The 18,985-nt window shown below is 50.0% G+C and overlaps 1 protein-coding gene across 3 annotated transcripts in view; it reads left to right on the plus strand.

Annotated features, from left to right (window-relative positions):
* EGFLAM (EGF like, fibronectin type III and laminin G domains) overlaps positions 1-18,985 on the plus strand; it is a 171,863-nt gene that overhangs the window by 132,985 nt on the left and 19,893 nt on the right. For all 3 annotated transcript variants that reach the window (XM_084781823.1, XM_084781821.1, XM_084781822.1), the window contains exons 13-17: positions 338-463; positions 1,420-1,663; positions 6,210-6,321; positions 9,603-9,719; positions 15,329-15,509. In XM_084781823.1, the coding sequence (XP_084637949.1) occupies positions 338-463; positions 1,420-1,663; positions 6,210-6,321; positions 9,603-9,719; positions 15,329-15,509 (780 nt within the window). The remainder of the gene's footprint in view (positions 1-337; positions 464-1,419; positions 1,664-6,209; positions 6,322-9,602; positions 9,720-15,328; positions 15,510-18,985) is intronic.

Genomic DNA, 18,985 nt, shown 5'->3' on the forward strand with positions numbered 1-18,985 from the left:
TACTCTGGTGGGAAGAAGGGTGCTTGCTGTCCATCTTGCTTTCGGGAGCAGCAGAGAAATGGATTAAAAGCAGGAACCATTCCACCACCCCCCTCAGGGGTTATAAAGTGTGTCCTTTGATTTATTGTGTCCATGATGTTTGAAAAAGCCTTTAGCTCTTCCAGAGGACAAGCCAACACGAGATGACAGCACGGAAGAAAAGCTCCCTTCTGCGGAGAGCTGGTCCGTTATGCAAGGGCAGGCAGTAGGAATGGGGGCCCCATAAGATGCTGGGGTCAGCTGCGTGTCTCTGGGCAGACGCCTGGTAACCTGGCTCTGTGGTCCTCACTCTGTTTAGGAGAGTGCAGCAGTGGGATCTGTGACGAGGCCTCCTGCATCAACGGAGGCACCTGTGCAGCCATCAGAGCGGACTCCTACATCTGCCTCTGTCCTCTGGGGTTCAGAGGCCGACACTGTGAAGATGGTAAGACAGTGGCCCTGGCTGAGTGTTGATGGTGTGGACGGACTTTCCATAAGTGCCCGTTTAGAAGTGACCTGTATGTTCTTAAGGGATCCCGGCTGCATTGCTGGGAGGGATGGGAGAGTGTTAGAGGACCCAGGTTTTAAACTAACCACAGATACATTCCTTTTAATAAACCGAATCACAGGCCAGCGCCTCTGGTCCTCCTGTAGCACCCAGAAGCCTGCACTGGTGTGGTTTGCACAAGACTACCTTGAGTGCACTAAAATCTCATCTTTATAATATCTGACAGTTCCCAAGAAAATATTGGGGAATATTTTGTGTACACACAAATCAATAATGTCATAAGACAAATGTGCTCTTGATTTTACTTCTTTTCTCTGTTCTGACGATTTATCCCATCTTTCCATACTGTATCATATAAACACACACATGTATGTAGACATATATATACACACATATACATGTAATGTACAACTACACACAATGTATACAAACAAACACCCAGGAACAATAACTGAACGTTTTAAAGAATTTGGGGGAAAACTTAAGGCTTGAGCCAGATTTAATTTTCCAGAATTCTAAAATTAAAAAAAAAAAGAGCATAAAGTTGGATTATAAAAGTAGTCAATTTTACCTATGAATGATTCAGGAGGTTTGAAATTAAGACATTACATAGGGGAAATTATTTACAATAGCTCCTCAAGTCTCATGTCTCTTATGTACCCAGCATGTCAGGAGAAGAAAGAGAGTGCCGAGGAAGGAAGTTTTAGGGGCCAGACCTGAGGTGCCACATGCTATTGCCACTGTACTCCACTGGCAGGATTCAGCCAGCCGCTACCCACAGGGCAGAAGATGCACATAAGTCCCCACCTAGGAGGGATAAAACACAGCCACACACAGCCCACTAGCTGGACTCAGACACCCAGGGATCTCTAACCCTCTGCTTGTCTCTTCAGCATTCGCTCTGACCATCCCTCAGTTCAGAGAGTCACTGAGGTCCTATGCCGCCACACCTTGGCCCCTGGAGCCTCAGCATTATCTTTCTTTCACCGAGTTCGAGATCACATTTCGGCCAGACTCAGGGGATGGTGTCCTCTTATATAGCTATGACACGGGCAGCAAGGACTTCCTGTCCATCAACCTGGCTGGGGGCCACGTGGAATTCCGCTTCGACTGCGGTTCCGGCACTGGAGTTCTCAGGTAAGGGCCAAGGCCTTGTGCAACTTGGCCTCCAAAGCCACAGCCGCCACAATGACCACTAAATTGCCACCCACCGCCCTCTTCCGGTTTTCTCTTTGCCAGCATCTGAGCAAGTCTGCACTGGTTCCGAACTATGCTGGGCCACCTGTGTGCCCCTCCCCTTTCTTTCTCCTCCCCTCCTTCCTTCCTTTCACCAAATACCTATCAAATAGGTGCTCATCCCCAGCTTCAGCTTATGAAAAATGAGCTTGCTTCCTATGGATGCAACCGCTTCCATTTCCCCCTGAGGGCATGTAGTGTCATTAGTAGCCAGCCACTCAGGGAGCTAGAACCAATCCCCGCCTTACACAGAGCAGCGGATGTTGAGCATGTGTCCTTGGCAGGTCAGTGTTTTTTTTTTTTTTCAAATAACCCACTATGTCCGGTTAGTGTTTGTGGTATGTGGCCATCCACTGTAGCGTGAGGATCCCACCAGTAGCCAGACCCTACAGAAAGAGTAATTCTCCATTTCCTCACAACTACCAACTGCCAATAGCTCCTTGATAAAGCTCTGGACCTGGACATCACTGTCCACATCCTGGCCAGAATTTTGGCTGGTTTGGTCTCCTTCAGGTAACTACAGATGCTGTGAGTTCACACTTGCCGTAAAGTCCCGAAGACAGCATCCTACGGTGCGCTTCCCTATCCTTCGCCTCTCAGTCTTTCTGCCTTCTCCTCTTTACTGACTCCTGAGGCTTGCTGGCAGGGGTGGGAATTCTAGTGATATAATTGTCCAGTTTGGGCTAATCAGAGTCTAATTCTCAGCACTTTGACCCTTTATGCATCTTTCCACTGAGGAGTGCATACTGGGAAACGAGGTTCGTCTGACCAGTGTTGAGACCAGCCTAGGTCTCTGGGTATAGATGTAAATATGTAGATGCCAACTTGACAGCGTGGCCTCTCACTATGTTTCTCTTAGGCTACTTTGAACCTTCCAGCTCGAAGGCCTCTAATCTAATAAAGATCACTGCTGCTATGTGTGTTTAATTCTTCTTTTGAATGTGCCTGGGATGCTCTGCTTAAACCCTGCCACAGGCTTTCAGTCTGTTGTTATTTCCAAGGGAACTCTGGCTGTGCTCCGTGGCTAGTCGTACTACTAACTTGTCGTTTTTAGAAGGCGTGTGTAGCGGGGACATGTTAGCACCACTCAGTACCCCAAACTGCTGACTATTTGTGTGTGTGTGTGTGTGTGTGTGTGTGTGTGTGTGTGTGTTTGATGGGAAATGCCTGTTCTGTTAAGTTTCCACTGTTCCTCAAAGGATTTTTTTTTTGTCCTTGTGGCTGAATTTCTGCATCAGTTAACACCTCCCACCCCAGGAAAGGGACAAACATTTTTGTCCCTCTAGTTATGTAAAACATCTTATATCTCAAGACAACTTTTGTGGGTATTTAATTGATTCAATTTACATACGATTATGCAAAACAGGCTGAGCAATTCACTTAGAACTATATGTCAAGTTTAGGGAGGAAGACACCTTGATAATCACCTTGCACTTTGAATCATCCCTTCAAAGTAAAGAGTGACCTCTAGACCTGGAGGTGCAGGCACACCTCCCACTCCTCCGGAACACTGGCTTCTCCCACTCCCCCCCTCCCCCACACTGGCCCCTCCCACTCACCCAGACACTGGCCCCTCCCACTCCCCCAGACACTGGCCCCTCCCACTCCCCCAGACACTGGCCCCTCCCACTCACCCAGACACTGGCCCCTCCCACTCACCCCCCTCCCTCTGACACTAGCCCCTCCCACCTGCCCTTCTGCAGTAGCAGATCCCACTTCAGGGTCACTGGCAGCCTGATCCTAAGATGTCCAACATTTCTTCCTCATAAGTCTGACAATTTTTAGTTGGAAGTATTTTAGTTGGGGGTTTTGTCGCTGGTGGTGGTTTTGGTTTGCTTTGGTTTGTTTTCTTACAGTAAGAGTTACCCTTTTCCTACTTGACAGGGAACTTGATTAGAGAATGAAGCTTGGATCCTGGGTGAAAATAAGACGAGGGTTACCAGGGATTCAACCACCATCCACCTTCCGTCCCCACCTCTGTCCCCTGCAGCCTGGCAGCAGGGGACACCATTTGTATTTCACATGCCTCTTGGGAAGTTATTTATTTTGAAAACTATTTCAAAGAATCCCCACTTAATTAAGAACATTTGGTGAAAGTCTGAACAGTAGGAAATTGTGGACTTGGCCAAGTCATTTCAATTTTAGGAAAAGGGTATTGTGGTCAAAATCATTATGAGCTTGATTCAAACATCAAGGCGATTGTAATGAGCTCTCGATGGCCATGATCAATATACTGTGCAGAAGAAGGTATCGGATTGACAGCCAGTGACCTCTGCGGGACGGGAACATGACAACTATGCTGTTAGTCATTATGGAAATAGACCACTTAAAAAGACCTGCTTGTTTCTTTATTGCATATTGATTTAGCCAAGGTGATTAAATTCTAATTGCTAAGGACAAATCACAAAGGCATTTGCCTGAGCAGGGGAATCAAATTAGGGGGTGCTGACCCTTTAATAATCATGCCATTGGTATTCTTTGTAGTTTTCTAAAGATGATCCAGGACCAAAAAGTAATTGGGAGGTTCATTGAAGGCCAGGAGCTAGACATTGTTAGAAATAGAAATACAATAATTATGTTCTTTCTGCATGCCTCACTCTAAAACGTGATGCGCGAGACTTCGGCAAGTAACATTTAAGCATCAAGTGCTCCCACCTTGACTCGGTAACTGGACTTTTAAGGTCATCTTCGCCCCTGTCAAATCACCGTGTGTGCACCCGCTGCCTCTCCTTGTCCGGGCTCTGTGTGTGCTGCTGTAGCGACTGTTGGAAACATGAGGAATTCACAAAGAGCTGAAGCTTATGGCTCACATTTATAGATCCTAGGAAGTCGCAGGTCAAGTGACCTGCATCCTGGGAAGGGCCTTCTTCTGTCACCCCACAGCGGGAGACAGATCAATTTGACAATACATCTGCATGAGCCTGCAGGAAGGAAGGGACCGGTGTGTAGACTTGTATCGAAAGTCCAATCCAGGTGATAACGATGTTAATCTATCCATGAAGCACAGACCGTAGTACCAAATTAGTTGCCTCTCGAGGGTCGCAACTCACAGAATTTCATTAGGGATTAGGTTTTTAATACATGGTCTTTAGGGGCACCTTCAAACCAGAACATTTTCCCAATATTCTAATACGAAACATCTCAAAATGAGCCAGGTATGATGTTGCACATCTGTAATCCCAGAACCCTAGAGACAGAGGGAGGAATAACTCTCTGAGTGGGAGGCCAGCCTGGTGTTCACAGTCAACCAGTTCTAAGCCAGTCAGATTTCCACTGTGAGACCTTGTCTCAAAATTCAGACAGGGAGTCAGGGGAGAAGGCTAACAAGATGGGTCCGCTGTGAAACGTGCTGGCTATCTGTGACCTCATTTGCTTTCTGCTGCTGTGATAAAACACAACAGGGAAGGTTTAGCTGGGTTTTTCTTCCACATTAAAGTCATCCATTGAGGGATGTTGGATAATCTCTTCCATATCCACTAGAACTTGATATCCTTTCTGAAACTGTAAGCCAAAATAAACCCTCCATCCATTAAAAGTCACTTCCTGTCAAGTGTTTGAGCAGCGCAGCCTGGAAAGTCACTAATACAGGTAAGTGCCCAAGATTAGCATGATGTTCATCACAGCTGCACTGAGGAAAGGGTAGTGCATGCTTATGACAAACTGCCTCCTGTTCAGTTTCCATCTGTATTGATTAAGAGTTCTCCAGAGGGGGCTGGAAAGATGGCTCAGAGGTTAAGAGCACTGGCTGCACTTCCAAAGGTCCTGAGTTCAGTTCCCAGCAGCCACATGGTGACTCACAACCACCTAGAATGAGATCTGGTGCCCTCTTCTGGCATACAGGTGTACATGCAGGCAGAACACTGTATACATAATAAATAAATAAATCTTTTTTTTTTTTTTTAAAGTTCTCCAGAGAAATAGAACAATTGGGGCTATAGAGAGAGATGTAGAATGCTATTTGTCTGGAGAGCCTGTCTCATATAATTACATAGAGGCATCCCACAGTTTTCTACAGGGAAGCTGGAAACCCAGAAAAGTCTATGGCGTGGCTCTGCCCAAGCCTATAGGTGTATCCGTGGTGCAAGTCTCTGTCTGAGTCCAAAGGGCCAAGGACCAGGAGACTTGTGATTTAAGTTCTGGTGCACGTCTCAAGAACTGGGAGTAATGCTACTGTCCAAGGGCTGGATGAGGTGGGTGTCCAGTCTCCATCAAATCGAGAGAGTCCATGTTTTTCCTGTCTTTTCACTCTGTTTGGGCCCACAGAATGTTCGATATTGTCCATCTGCATTGGTGAAGGGCTGCCTTCTTTACTCCACTCATCAATTTAAAGGCTCGCCTCTCAGAAACCCCTCATAGAGACACCCCAAGTAATACTGCACCAGCCAGCTGGGCTTCTTCCTCCAGTCATGCGCACTGAGAATGTTAACATCACATCTTTCTCCAACAGGAGTGAGGACACCCTCACCCTGGGCCAATGGCACGAGCTACGTGTGTCTCGCACGGCGAAGAATGGCATCCTACAGGTGGACAAGCAGAAAGCAGTAGAGGGGATGGCAGAGGTAAGAAGGACACACACGTTCCTCTCCACGGTTGGTAGAGACCAGACCACTGTGTTCTGCTGCTGTTGGTGAGAAAGTAGCATGAAGGAGCCGCCAGATGGCTCAGTGATTAAGGTACTTGCCGCCAAGGCTGATGATCTGACTTTATGTTAACACACACACACACACACACACACACACACACACACACACACAGATAAATGATTTTTAAGCAGCATCATGTAGCATCTGAGTACATAGGTTTTAGTGCTGAGGTTGAAATCCCTGTTGCCCACTAGACAATTATGTCTCTATTCTGCCACTGTAAATGGGAATGGCGGCCACAGAACTAACATCACAGGGTGGATAGAAACCTGTGAGTTAGCCGGGCGTGGTGGCGCACGCCTTTAATCCCAGCACTCGGGAGGCAGAGGCAGGCGGATCGCTGTGAGTTCAAGGCCAGCCTGGTCTACAAAAGTGAGTCCAGGACAGCCTAAGATACATAGAGAAACCCTGTCTTGAAAAACCAAAAATCAAAAAAAAACAAAAACAAAAACAAAAACCTGTGAGTTATGCTTAGTTGAGTGCTTAATAGCCAGGGTACTTTTAACAACTTCCTTTCTGATGCTTTCACCCTGCCCATCCCCCATCAACCTCCACATCTGTCCTTGTCATCTATATGATGTGATAGCTGAGATCATAGACCCAGCAGTGTAGGGATGATGTGTCTGACAAGAACATTCTTCGAAGCCTGACTGTTTTCCTCATTGCATCATTATCCTCGTATCAATGGAGACAATGCTGGTGATGGTGCACACCAGAGAGCCATCGTGAGAATTAGGAGACTTTCATAAGCAAATCGCAGCAGTACTTAGCGTGTGGTTGGCTCTGTGCTGCTTTATTTCCTATTCTCACTAGATAATACTGTGCTATTGGAGACTCCAGGGCACTTTCCACTGTCGTCGATTTTATTTCCAGGGTCACATCCAAAGAAAAGCTACATTTTTAAAGCGGAAATGAGGACACTTTACATGAAATGATAGGCTACCTCCTCCCATGGGTGTGACAGCTGACCCTAGGCTCTGTCAGCAGGCGGGATGATTGTTCAAAAGCCAGAGTGAAGCTGCTCCCACCCCATTCACTGAACCCACTGGGACTCAAAGTCCTTTTCAGAACTTTGATTCCAACAACAGTCTGCTGTTGACACCACAGCCTCTCCCTTTCCTCAAATAGCTTCTTTCAGATCTGGAGTCAGAGACGAGGGGGAGACGCTTGTGAATGTGTGACAACTTTAACTTGAACAAATCTTCCCAGAAACCTCTGTGCTTCCTTCATGACCATGCATTGAAATAAGAACTGTAAAGGGCTTCGGTTTCACTCCCTGGTGATGCGCTAGCCTAGCATGGATGTGGACCAGGCCTTAGGTTCCGTCCCCAGCATTACAAACAGCAGGCGTCAGGCCCCGTTGGTACTCCCAGAGATAAATGGAGCATGGTCATCTATGGCCACCATGGTCGTCATCTTCACCTCTCCAGCGGTGACCCCTAACCCATCTTTCTTCCACAGGAGGGAGGACACCCTCACCCTAGGCCAATGGCATGAGCTCCGTGTGTCTCACACGGCGAAGAATGACATCCTAATGATCTTTCTCTAGAAGATCTTCCTAAAAACACATAGACTCCTCTTGCTTCAGACTTGGTAAACTTTTGGGTCAAGTTCAAACTCCTGACCTGGCTTCTGAGGCCCCGCACCACCTGGTGGTCCTCCTAGCCCTGTCCTATACTTGTAGACTCTCAACCATAACTTCCTCCTGTTCCATAGTCGCCACTTTTCTTGGTCAGCTCTCCCAATCCTTGTGTCCTGGTGAGGTGAGAGACCTCCCTGTCCTCAGGCATACTTATAGGAACCTGGACAGTACTCACCTGCTCTGATCCCACCTACACATGGACTTGTCCATCTTTTCCATCAGTATCAACACACAGAGGGCAAGGACTGGGTCTTTCCTACTTGGTAATGTTTATCCAGCATTAATCCATTGCTTGAGCATAGTAAGTAGGTACCGAATAATGTTTGTTAAATGACTTAATGGTGCTGCTATTTGTTTTTATTTTATTATAAACACAACCTTTTAAAATATGTATTTATGTGTATGAGTATCTGTATATGTGAATGTATGTGCTCCCGTGTGTGTGTGTGTGTGTGTGTGTGTGTGTGTGTGTGTGTGTGTGTGTGTGCGCACACCTATGCAGAGGACAGCAAGGTCAGAAGAGGGTGATGGATTCCTCAGGGGCATTTGTGAAATACCTGACTTGTTACCTGGTTACTATGGCTTGAGCTTTGGTCCTCACGGCTTTTCTGCAAGCACTCATCATCCCTGAGCCATCTTTCCAACTCCAAGAATTATATCTTGTGTTTCTTAAAGTGTGTTGATGCCCTGAAATCTCAGGTGTTGGTTTACTTCTGCTGCTGCCTTATGAGCGCTTCACATTTTACTTTTGGCTTATGTGGAGTGACCTTGGACATTGACTGTAATGCACGTGTTGCTACCTAGAGGGAATGGGGGGTGGGGACAATGACAGGTTCCCCGAGCACTGGGAAGATGGAAGGCTGTCTTTGGCCCAACCCTATGCCTTGCCTTAGTCCTTTGTCTTGGAGGAGTTCTATCCATGCCATTCCCAAACAGAGCAGTAGGCACATGTTGGAATGCTGACAATGCATTCCACTCTGGGCAAAGCCTAAACGCAGAGCATCTCTGCCCTCAGAATAGGCTAGAGTGTCACCAACTACTCTAGAACAGAGTTTATAACAGGCAGTTACTGTTCACTCGTGCACCTGGCACCAATAGGCAGCTGCAGCTTTCACTTATGACCCAGACTGAAGAGAGAAGAGAGAAGAAAGGGTTTAGAGACCTACTCCCAAGGCCTGATAGCTTCTGCCTAGAAGAGTTCATTACCTTTTGGCTCCAGTGTCCCATCTGAACTCCACTGATGGGAGACAGTTTTCCTGAGAGAGTATGGCTGAGGTAGCGTGGCTCACCAACAGACAGCAACGTAGCCTATACACAGCATTTTGATGCTTCTGGGATTTGGATGTTATAAATCCTATTTGCACACAATAAAACCAAGCCTCAAGGAGGCTTAAAAAACTTTCTGATATTCAAGTACATCTAAGGTCAGTTACCACACAAAATAATGTGGCAGTCTGGCCAATGTGTGGCCAGGTAGCTGTGGTGGCTTGTGTGGCTGTTGTCACCATCTATCCTGAAGTGGGGCCATTACTTGCTGTTCTTTATGTCTTGACAGGGAGGCTTCACCCAAATTAAGTGTAATACGGACATTTATATTGGTGGAGTCCCAAACTATGACGACGTCAAGAAGAACTCGGGCATCCTCCATCCGTTTAGTGGGAGCATCCAGAAGGTATACCTTCACTTCCCCGGGCTTGGTATCACTCCAACTGTGCATAGTGTTAAGTGTTGTAATCGGCCTTATCTGTTGTGCCTCAGAAAGATGGCTGGAGAAGATACCTAAATGGTTGCTATTTTATTTTTTTTAGTGCTTACACTCATCCTGGGTTTTTGTTCAGTACAGAGTGATTCTGTTAAGTCAAGGTGATTTTTTTCCAGTGAGTATTTCCCAGATTTCCTAGGGCTAATAAGGAGCAGTAGCTGGCACTTGGATGCCACAGGCACTTGTGTAACCAGGGAAGGGACAAGCGGAGGCAGGGAGCAAGCTCCCCTTAGGCTGTTCTCTGAGTTCCTGTGTAGTTTGCTCTGTGTACGAGCCAACTGTTATTCCCACCCACCCACCCACCCACAGCAGTGGTTCCTCAGAAATCATATAACAGAGCTCCCAGGTTTCACAGACTGTTCTAGAAGGGTGAAGATGAAAGAAGAGCTGACCCACTCCCGTCTGTCTCCTACTCTTTCTCTTTGGGATACCCATGATCCATCGGGCCATAAACATGTGCTCTGTTAAGTCCATGCATGCAGACTGATTCAGAGCCCAGACTTGCAGGCTGCCAGCACTAGAGAAAAGTGAGCTTGCATCGTAGTGTAGCCTCTTCATGTTTGCCTTTGGTGATGAAGGGTAGCATGGGAACCAAGGTAGGACTTAGTGACAAAGTATGAGAGTAGAAGACAAAGGAGTGGTGACACTGGAGGAAAATGCTACCATAATTTGAAGATCGCACCCTAGAAAAGGACCCTGGTGTTGTATTCTTATATCTTGCTACTGTGTCGTAAAAGTCCTGCGAAGGTTTTCTTGCTCTCACACACGTCTTTGTCACTGAACTATGATGATGCTGTTATCTCGGGTCAGACCTAGGTTCCCCCACAAAGGGTCACGTATTCACATATAAATGTGGGTTTGAGATGAAGAAGATCACCCACATTGCCCTCCCTCACAGTGCCCGCCCTCACAGTGCCCTCCCTCACAGTGCCCTTCCTCACAGTGCCCTCCCTCACAGTGCCCTCCCTCACAGTGCCCTCCCTCATACTACCCTTCCTCACAGTGCCCTCCCTCACAGTGCCCTCCCTCACAGTGCCCTCCCTCACAGTGCCCTCCCTCACAGTGCCCTCCCTCATACTGCCCTCCCTCACAGTGCCCTCCCTCATACGGCCCTCCCTCACAGTGCCCTCCCTCATAGTGCCCTCCCTCACAGTGCCCTCCCTTACAGTGCCCTCCCTCACAGTTCCCTCCCTCACAGTGCCCTCCCTCACAGTGCCCTCCCTCATACTGCCCTTCCTCACAGTGCCCTCCCTCATACTGCCCTCCCTCACAGTGCCCTCCCTCATACTGCCCTCCCTCACAGTGACCTCCCTCATACTGCCCTCCCTCACAGTGCCCTCCCTCACAGTGCCCTCCCTCATACTGCCCTCCCTCACAGTGCCCTCCCTCATACTGCCCTCCCTCACAGTGCCCTCCCTCACAGTGCCCTCCCTCACAATGCCCTCCCTCACCGCGCCCTCGCTCACAGTGCCCTCCCTCACAGTGCCCTCTCTCACAGTGCCCTCCCTAATACTGCCCTCCCTAATACTGCCCTCCCTCACAGTGCCCTCCCTCACAGTGCCCTCCCTCACAGTGCCGTCCCTCACAGTGCCCTCCCTCACAGTGCCCTCCCTCACAGTGCCCTCCCTCACAGTGCCCTCCCTCACAGTGCCCTTCCTCACAGTGCCCTCCCTCACAGTGCCCTCCCTCATACTGCCCTCCCTCACAGTGCCCTCCCTCACAGTGCCCTACCTCACAGTGCCCTCCCTCACAATGCCCTCCCTCGTACTGCCCTCCCTCATAGTGCCCTTCCTCACAGTGCCCTCCCTCACAGTGCCCTCCCTCACAGTTCCCTCTCTCACAGTGCCCTCCCTCATAGTGCCCTCCCTCATAGTGCCCTCCCTCACAGTGCCCTCCCTCACAGTTCCCTCTCTCACAGTGCCCTCCCTCACAGTGCCCTCCCTCATACTGCCCTCCCTCACAGTGCCCTCCCTCATACTGCCCTCCCTCACAGTGCCCTCCCTGATACTGCCCTCCCTCACAGTGCCCTCCCTCATACTGCCCTCCCTCACAGTGCCCTCCCTCACAGTGCCCTCCTTCATACTGCCCTCCCTCACAGTGCCCTCCCTCATACGGCCCTCCCTCACAGTGCCCTCCCTCATAGTGCCCTCCCTCACAGTGCCCTCCCTTACAGTGCCCTCCCTCACAGTTCCCTCCCTCACAGTGCCCTCCCTCACAGTGCCCTCCCTCATACTGCCCTCCCTCACAGTGACCTCCCTCATACTGCCCTCCCTCACAGTGCCCTCCCTCACAGTGCCCTCCCTCATACTGCCCTCCCTCACAGTGCCCTCCCTCATACTGCCCTCCCTCACAGTGCCCTCCCTCACAGTGCCCTCCCTCACAATGCCCTCCCTCACCGCGCCCTCGCTCACAGTGCCCTCCCTCACAGTGCCCTCTCTCACAGTGCCCTCCCTAATACTGCCCTCCCTAATACTGCCCTCCCTCACAGTGCCCTCCCTCACAGTGCCCTCCCTCACAGTGCCCTCCCTCACAGTGCCCTCCCTCACAGTGCCCTTCCTCACAGTGCCCTCCCTCACAGTGCCCTCCCTCATACTGCCCTCCCTCACAGTGCCCTCCCTCACAGTGCCCTACCTCACAGTGCCCTCCCTCACAATGCCCTCCCTCGTACTGCCCTCCCTCATAGTGCCCTTCCTCACAGTGCCCTCCCTCACAGTGCCCTCCCTCATAGTGCCCTCCCTCATAGTGCCCTCCCTCACAGTGCCCTCCCTCACAGTTCCCTCTCTCACAGTGCCCTCCCTCACAGTGCCCTCCCTCATACTGCCCTCCCTCACAGTGCCCTCCCTCATACTGCCCTCCCTCACAGTGCCCTCCCTGATACTGCCCTCCCTCACAGTGCCCTCCCTCATACTGCCCTCCCTCACAGTGCCCTCCCTCACAGTGCCCTCCCTCATACTGCCCTCCCTCACAGTGCCCTCCCTCATACTGCCCTCCCTCACAGTGCCCTCCCTCACAGTGCCCTCCCTCACAGTGCTCTCCCTCATACTGCCCTCCCTCACAGTGCCCTCCCTCATACTGCCCTCCCTCACAGTGCCCTCCCTCATACTGCCCTCCCTCACAGTGCCCTCCCTCATACTGCCCTCCCTCACAGTGCCCTCCCTCACAGTGCCCTCCCTCACAGTGCCCTCCCTCATGCTGCCCTCCCTCACAGTGCCCTCCCTCACAGTGCCCTCCCTCATACTGCCCTCCCTCACAGTGCCCTCCCTCATACTGCCCTCCCTCACAGTGCCCTCCCTCACAGTGCCCTCCCTCACAGTGCCCTCCCTCATACTGCCCTCCCTCACAGTGCCCTCCCTCACAGTGCCCTCCCTCACAGTGCCCTCCCTCATACTGCCCTCCCTCACAGTGCCCTCCCTCATACTGCCCTCCCTCACAGTGCCCTCCCTCACAGTGCCCTCCCTCATACTGCCCTCCCTCACAGTGCCCTCCCTCACAGTGCCCTCCCTCACAGTGCCCTCCCTAATACTGCCCTCCCTCACAGTGCCCTCCCTCACAGTGCCCTCCCTCACAGTGCCCTCCCTAATACTGCCCTCCCTCACAGTGCCCTCCCCTCACAGTGCCCTCCCTCACAGTGCCCTTCCTCACAGTGCCCTCCCTCACAGTGCCCTCCCTTACAGTGCCCTCCCCTCACAGCGCCCTCGCTCACAGTGCCCTCCCTCACAGTGCCCTCCCTCACAGTGCCCTCCCTCACATGCCCTTCCTCACAGTGCCCTCCCTCACAGTGCCCTCCCTCACCGCGCCCTCGCTCACAGTGCCCTCCCTCACAGTGCCCTCCCTCACAGTGCCCTCCCTCACAGTGCCCTCCCTCACATGCCCTTCCTCACATGCCCTTCCTCACATGCCCTCCCTCACAGTGCCCTCCCTCACAATGCCCTCCCTCACCGCGCCCTCGCTCACAGTGCCCTCCCTCACAGTGCCCTCCCTCACAGTGCCCTCCCTCACAGCGCCCTCACTCACAGTGCCCTCCCTCACAGCGCCCTCACTCACAGTGCCCTCCCTCACAGTGCCCTCCCTCACAGCGCCCTCCCTCACAGTGCCCTCCCTCACAGTGCCCTTCCTCACAGTGCCCTCCCTCATACTGCCCTCCCTCACAGTGTGCTCCCTCACAGTACCCTCCCTCACAGTGCCCTCCCTCACAGTGCCCTCCCTCCTCTAGCTTTGCCTCTAGCTCACAGGGCACACAGCCCTTCTCTCCTGCCCTCTAGAAAGGCTGTCCCTCCTTTCCTGTGACTGAGGGACTCACCATGCCCCGTGTCCAGCAGGAGACAAGTGCTGGGCTTGTATTGGCTGGAGCACATACTGCTTTTTTTTTTTTTTTTCCGCCTGCAGCATAAGAAGGGGGAGGTTAGAGAAGGGCCAGGTACTTCACTAGTGGCTTCTCAGGCTCAGGACCTGGAGAGATTTTCTCCCAACCTTGCAACAGTCTCCAGGGGTGAGGTACATTTTTGTAAATAGAGCGTAGATTCCCAGTAGAAAGTGCCTGTGGTGACCTCTGCTAACACCCCAGGCACTGGGGACCCCGCAGCGTGTTACTGCATCCCTCAGTTGGAAAGCCAGGCAGGGGCAGCAGCTCAGTGTACATGGGCATTCCTTGTCCTACGTCAAGGGCTAAGAGTCGGAGGAGGTAAATCACCCAGCAATTTTTGCTTAGAGCCATCTGTCAGGGAAGATGGAGTGGGGCTCCCATCCCAGCAAGTATATGTGCAGTGGAGAAAAAAAAAAAAAAGAACCTGAGCTTTGCTGTATCATAGTCCTGTAAAGGATGTGGAGAGAGAGGATAGTCAGTAATGTGGGAAGAGAACGACAGCAGGACTGGGTGGGGAAGTTGGTGAGGCCTGGCTGCTGATTTAGGGGATCTCAAACATTATACGGGGGAAGCATATCAGGAAAGTCACTTACAGAAGCAAAACATCTGCATCATCAAAGCCCACTCTAGCATGGGTGTCAGCTCACAAGAGCCAGAAACCCGGAGCACATAGCACAGCCTACATGTGACTTAACAGGTTGGAGTCTTCTTTCTCAGCAGCTCACTGGGTCTGATCCTCTTCTACGTAGTCTGTGTGGTCTCTGCTTCTTCCAGGTTATTGGCCTGCCTCGGTTTATTCCAGGATGCTAGGCCTGGGCGTTTTCCAAGCAGCTCAGCTGGTCTGAGAGTGTCTCTCAGCACATTTTTCTGTTTATGTACTCTTGGGAGGAAGAGCCCTAGTGAAGCTGATCGGTTTCAGAGACTTCTGGAAGCTATTCTGAGTTGTCTACTTCCTGTCTTAAGGACTGTCCCTACAGGGTAGGATGTGTCCATTTCTCTGATGCTAACAGAGCAGGCAGCAAGCTCGACTCTTCCCCTTTACCTGAAAGATCTCTACTCAGATGTTTGGTTAACCTCCATTTATATGTAGCTCAGGTTCGTAACTGCAAGTTTGTTTCCCAAAGTCTTATGTTTCTTTGCTTTTCTCTATCTCAAGATCATCCTAAATGACCGGACCATCCACGTGAAACACGACTTTACATCTGGTGTGAACGTGGAGAACGCAGCCCACCCCTGTGTGGGGGCCCCCTGTGCCCACGGGGGCAGCTGTCGGCCCAGGAAGGAGGGTTACGAGTGTGACTGTCCCTTGGGCTTCGAGGGCCTGAACTGCCAGAAAGGTACATTTGGGGCCTGAGCCTGGCGTCCTGGGAGGCATGGAGGCCACAGGTAGAATTATGTCGACCATACTCTTTTGGATTATTCACACACACACACACACACACACACACACAGGACTGGGATTTGAACCTAGAGCCTCATACATATTTGGCAACACACTCTGTCACTGAATTACATGCTGATCCCTTTCTGTAGTTTTTCATTTTGAAAGAACATCTCACTAAGTTGCTCAGGCTAGCCTTGAACTCACGTAGCCTAGATAGGCCTTAAGTTTACAAACCTATTGCATCAACCTTCCAAGAAGTTGGAATTACAGATCTGTGCCATGAGGGATGGTGAGGCCAGTACTCTTAAAGGGAGAATTGGTAATACAGGTACTGCTTGCTCTATGGGTCATTTTGATCAACAGCTTCAATAACATGTCTGGTAGTCATTACGTCATATAAGCTACCGTAATGACTTACGGAGGATTCAGTCCTAAAATAACTCTCTAAGAGTGGTTAAATTGCCTCTCCATCCCTTGCCCTGACCATTCCCTAAAAATCATTTTGTAGGCTCTCTTCCAAAATGTCAACCTGTACACAAGGGTTGATGCATTGAGCCACTCCAAGAGCATCATGACAATGGAGTACCTTTGCTCATGTACTGACAAACGTCTGGATGCCATAAAAGGAAATGCTGCCCAAATATAGAAAAATAGGAATAATGCTTTGGTTATCGAAACTAAAGTATGCACAGTATACTCTGTGTCTTGCATGCTCTCAGTTATGAGATGGGAGTGACCACCAGAGACTGCAGTACACACTAAAGGATGCAACACATCGGAACATTTAGAAGGGTGCCTGCCGACTACCGCATTGATCCTCGCCACTATTAGTACTGTTGAGTAACAAGCTTCCCTGGCAGGTACTGTGAGCTTCCTTCAGGCCCAGTTTGAAATGTTGGGAGGGCCACAACCCACAGACGGTGCGTAACCCTTCCTGTACCTAATTGCGGGAAGCAGAAGCCATGGTCTTGGCATCTAGAAGAGGTCTCTGTGTACCTGCCCATATGTGCACATATGCTGAGCTACATAGACCATCTTAGGTCTAACATCAGAATGAGCCACCTGCCCTCGAGCTGGTTTTTTTTACTAAAGCAAATAGGCCTGAAAGAAATAAGTTAATGAATCCGTGAAAGATGCCAATTTGGTAGTTAAACAGCTTAGTGGCATTTCTTACATTTAAATGACTGCTGCAGTCTGTCTGGCAGAGCACGGACGCTTTTTCCCCCAAGCAAAGAAGAACAACTGTTTACACATCTCAGATTCTAATTCTAACAAACATGTTGTTATAGAGCTATTAATAGGTGACTCTTGGAAGGAGTGTCAAGTTCGGGGTGGCCTGTTCCTTCAGAGACTTGGGTTTGGAGTCAGGGGAGATGGCTCAGTTGGTGAAATACTTGCTGGGTAAGCATACAGAGCTGGCTTCAGTGCCCTAACAACCATGTTAAAAGCCTGGTGTGACGGCATGTGCCTTAAAATCCCAGGGCTAGCAACATGGGGACAGGGATATACTGAGCTTGTAGGTCAGCTAGTCTTGTGGAATCAGTGAGCTCTGAATCCAATGAGAGATCCTGCCCCAGAAATTGGTAGGTAGGTAGATGATAGATAAATAGATAGATGGATAAATAGATAGATAGATAGATAGATAGATAGATAGATAGATAGATAGAAATGATGGAGAATGACTGAGGAATTAGAGGAGAGTCAATAACCTGATGTCAATCTCTGTCTTCCACACACAAGTACAGACATGTGTGCACATATCAGCATGAACTCTTACACATGTACGTGTGTGTGCATAAACACACACATACACTATACACTGAAGAATGAAACTTGAATTTGGGGCTCATCCTTTAGGGCTGGCCCTAAGTCTGAAGGGATGAAAGAGACTTGTCAAGCTCGCTTCTGACACTAGTAGCCTAAACAGAACATCTGGGCTTTTGTGAAGACTTAGCTTTGGGGATTAGAGAAAGAAGCAAAGGGCACGGTCTGATCTTGTTGGCCCTGTGTTCTGATACAGAACTTTGTCTGGATTAGATATAAGGTGTTCGCGTAGTAGCTCTGGGACTCTAAGGTCGTGTCCAGTGAGAAACAGATCTCACCAGAATGGCAAGACAGATCTCAACAGATCCTGGGCAAGATCTGAAGGAATGGGCCACAGCAGAAGGCACATGGCTCTTTTCCAGTCTAGCAGGCTAGAAGCTGCCCCACATGTTGCCCGAGTGTCTCCTCCAATTGTGAAATGACAATGCTGCTTAGGAAGCGGGAGCTATGGGAAGGCCAGGAAGGGTAGTATAGGGGAGGTCTTGCCTTCATCCCACAGCTCCTCTTCTGTGACAATGACTTGGGAGGACTAACGGGGTTCTGTGACTGTTTCCTCGGGTTGCAATTAACTGTGGCTGGTGACCTACGTGCTGCTATGAGTTTGGGCATCTTCTCCATTGGAGGGTCTGGAAAGAAAGGGAAGGGAGGCAGGCAGTGATCGCATGCAGTCCTTCGAGAGGGAAGCCTAAGCTGGCCAGATCCAAAGCTAGACAGAGCCGGAATGCTTGGAGGCCATCTGCGGTTGTCAGGGGAAACACTGCTGCACTCAGCAAGGTCGATGATCTACATTTAGCAGCTGCAGTTTTGTGCTACTTCCTAATAAAACTATACTTCAAAAGCAATAATCTGTTCTAAACGTTCTCTACAAAAGTCTAACTAGTTTAGGTTGGGGTTGTGTTTTGCTAGTTTATTTTATGTGTGTGTTGTTGTTACTGTTGTTGCCTCTGATGTCTTTTCTTTTTCTTTTCTCTTTCTTGCTGTGTAGTCCGTGATGATCTTGAATTAATGACACTCTCCTTGCCTCGGCTTCCCAAGTGCTAGGATTACATGCATGTCTTCTGTTTTTCAGTCTTCTTCTTATTTCGAGCAAGGGGCAGATTATTGCATTAAGACCCAGACCCAGACCTCACCTAAGCCACACCATGAGCACTTCCTCCAGGAGGAAGGCAATTTCCTCCATCACTACCCAAATTTTCTCTATACTCCTCGGGGATGGAGTCAGGACATCTGACACTTCTCACCATCTGATGTCATAGGAAGATGGAGTGAGAAAAAGATTACAAACCTTTACAGGCCTGCAGACCACCATGGGGATTACACACACACACACACACACACACACACACACACACACACACACACACACACACACACCACAACCACCACCACCAATGTCCACACAGCCTCTGAGAGGATCCAAGGGCTGAGGTTTCTCCACAGTATCTGAAGCTGCACAGAATCAAGTCCCCAGAGGCCAACTTCAGGCTCCATGAAGCTAGGGGGCGCTAGAGGTCCTCAGCTCCAGCCATCACTTCAGGAGTCAACAAAGCCATAAGGCTACACAAACTTCCTTGGTCTCCTCACCTCTGATCTGAAGACTCTCGG

Source organism: Acomys minous (assembly GCF_964271855.1).
Source record: "Acomys minous genome assembly, chromosome: 5".
Classification (NCBI taxonomy): Eukaryota; Metazoa; Chordata; class Mammalia; order Rodentia; family Muridae; genus Acomys; species Acomys minous.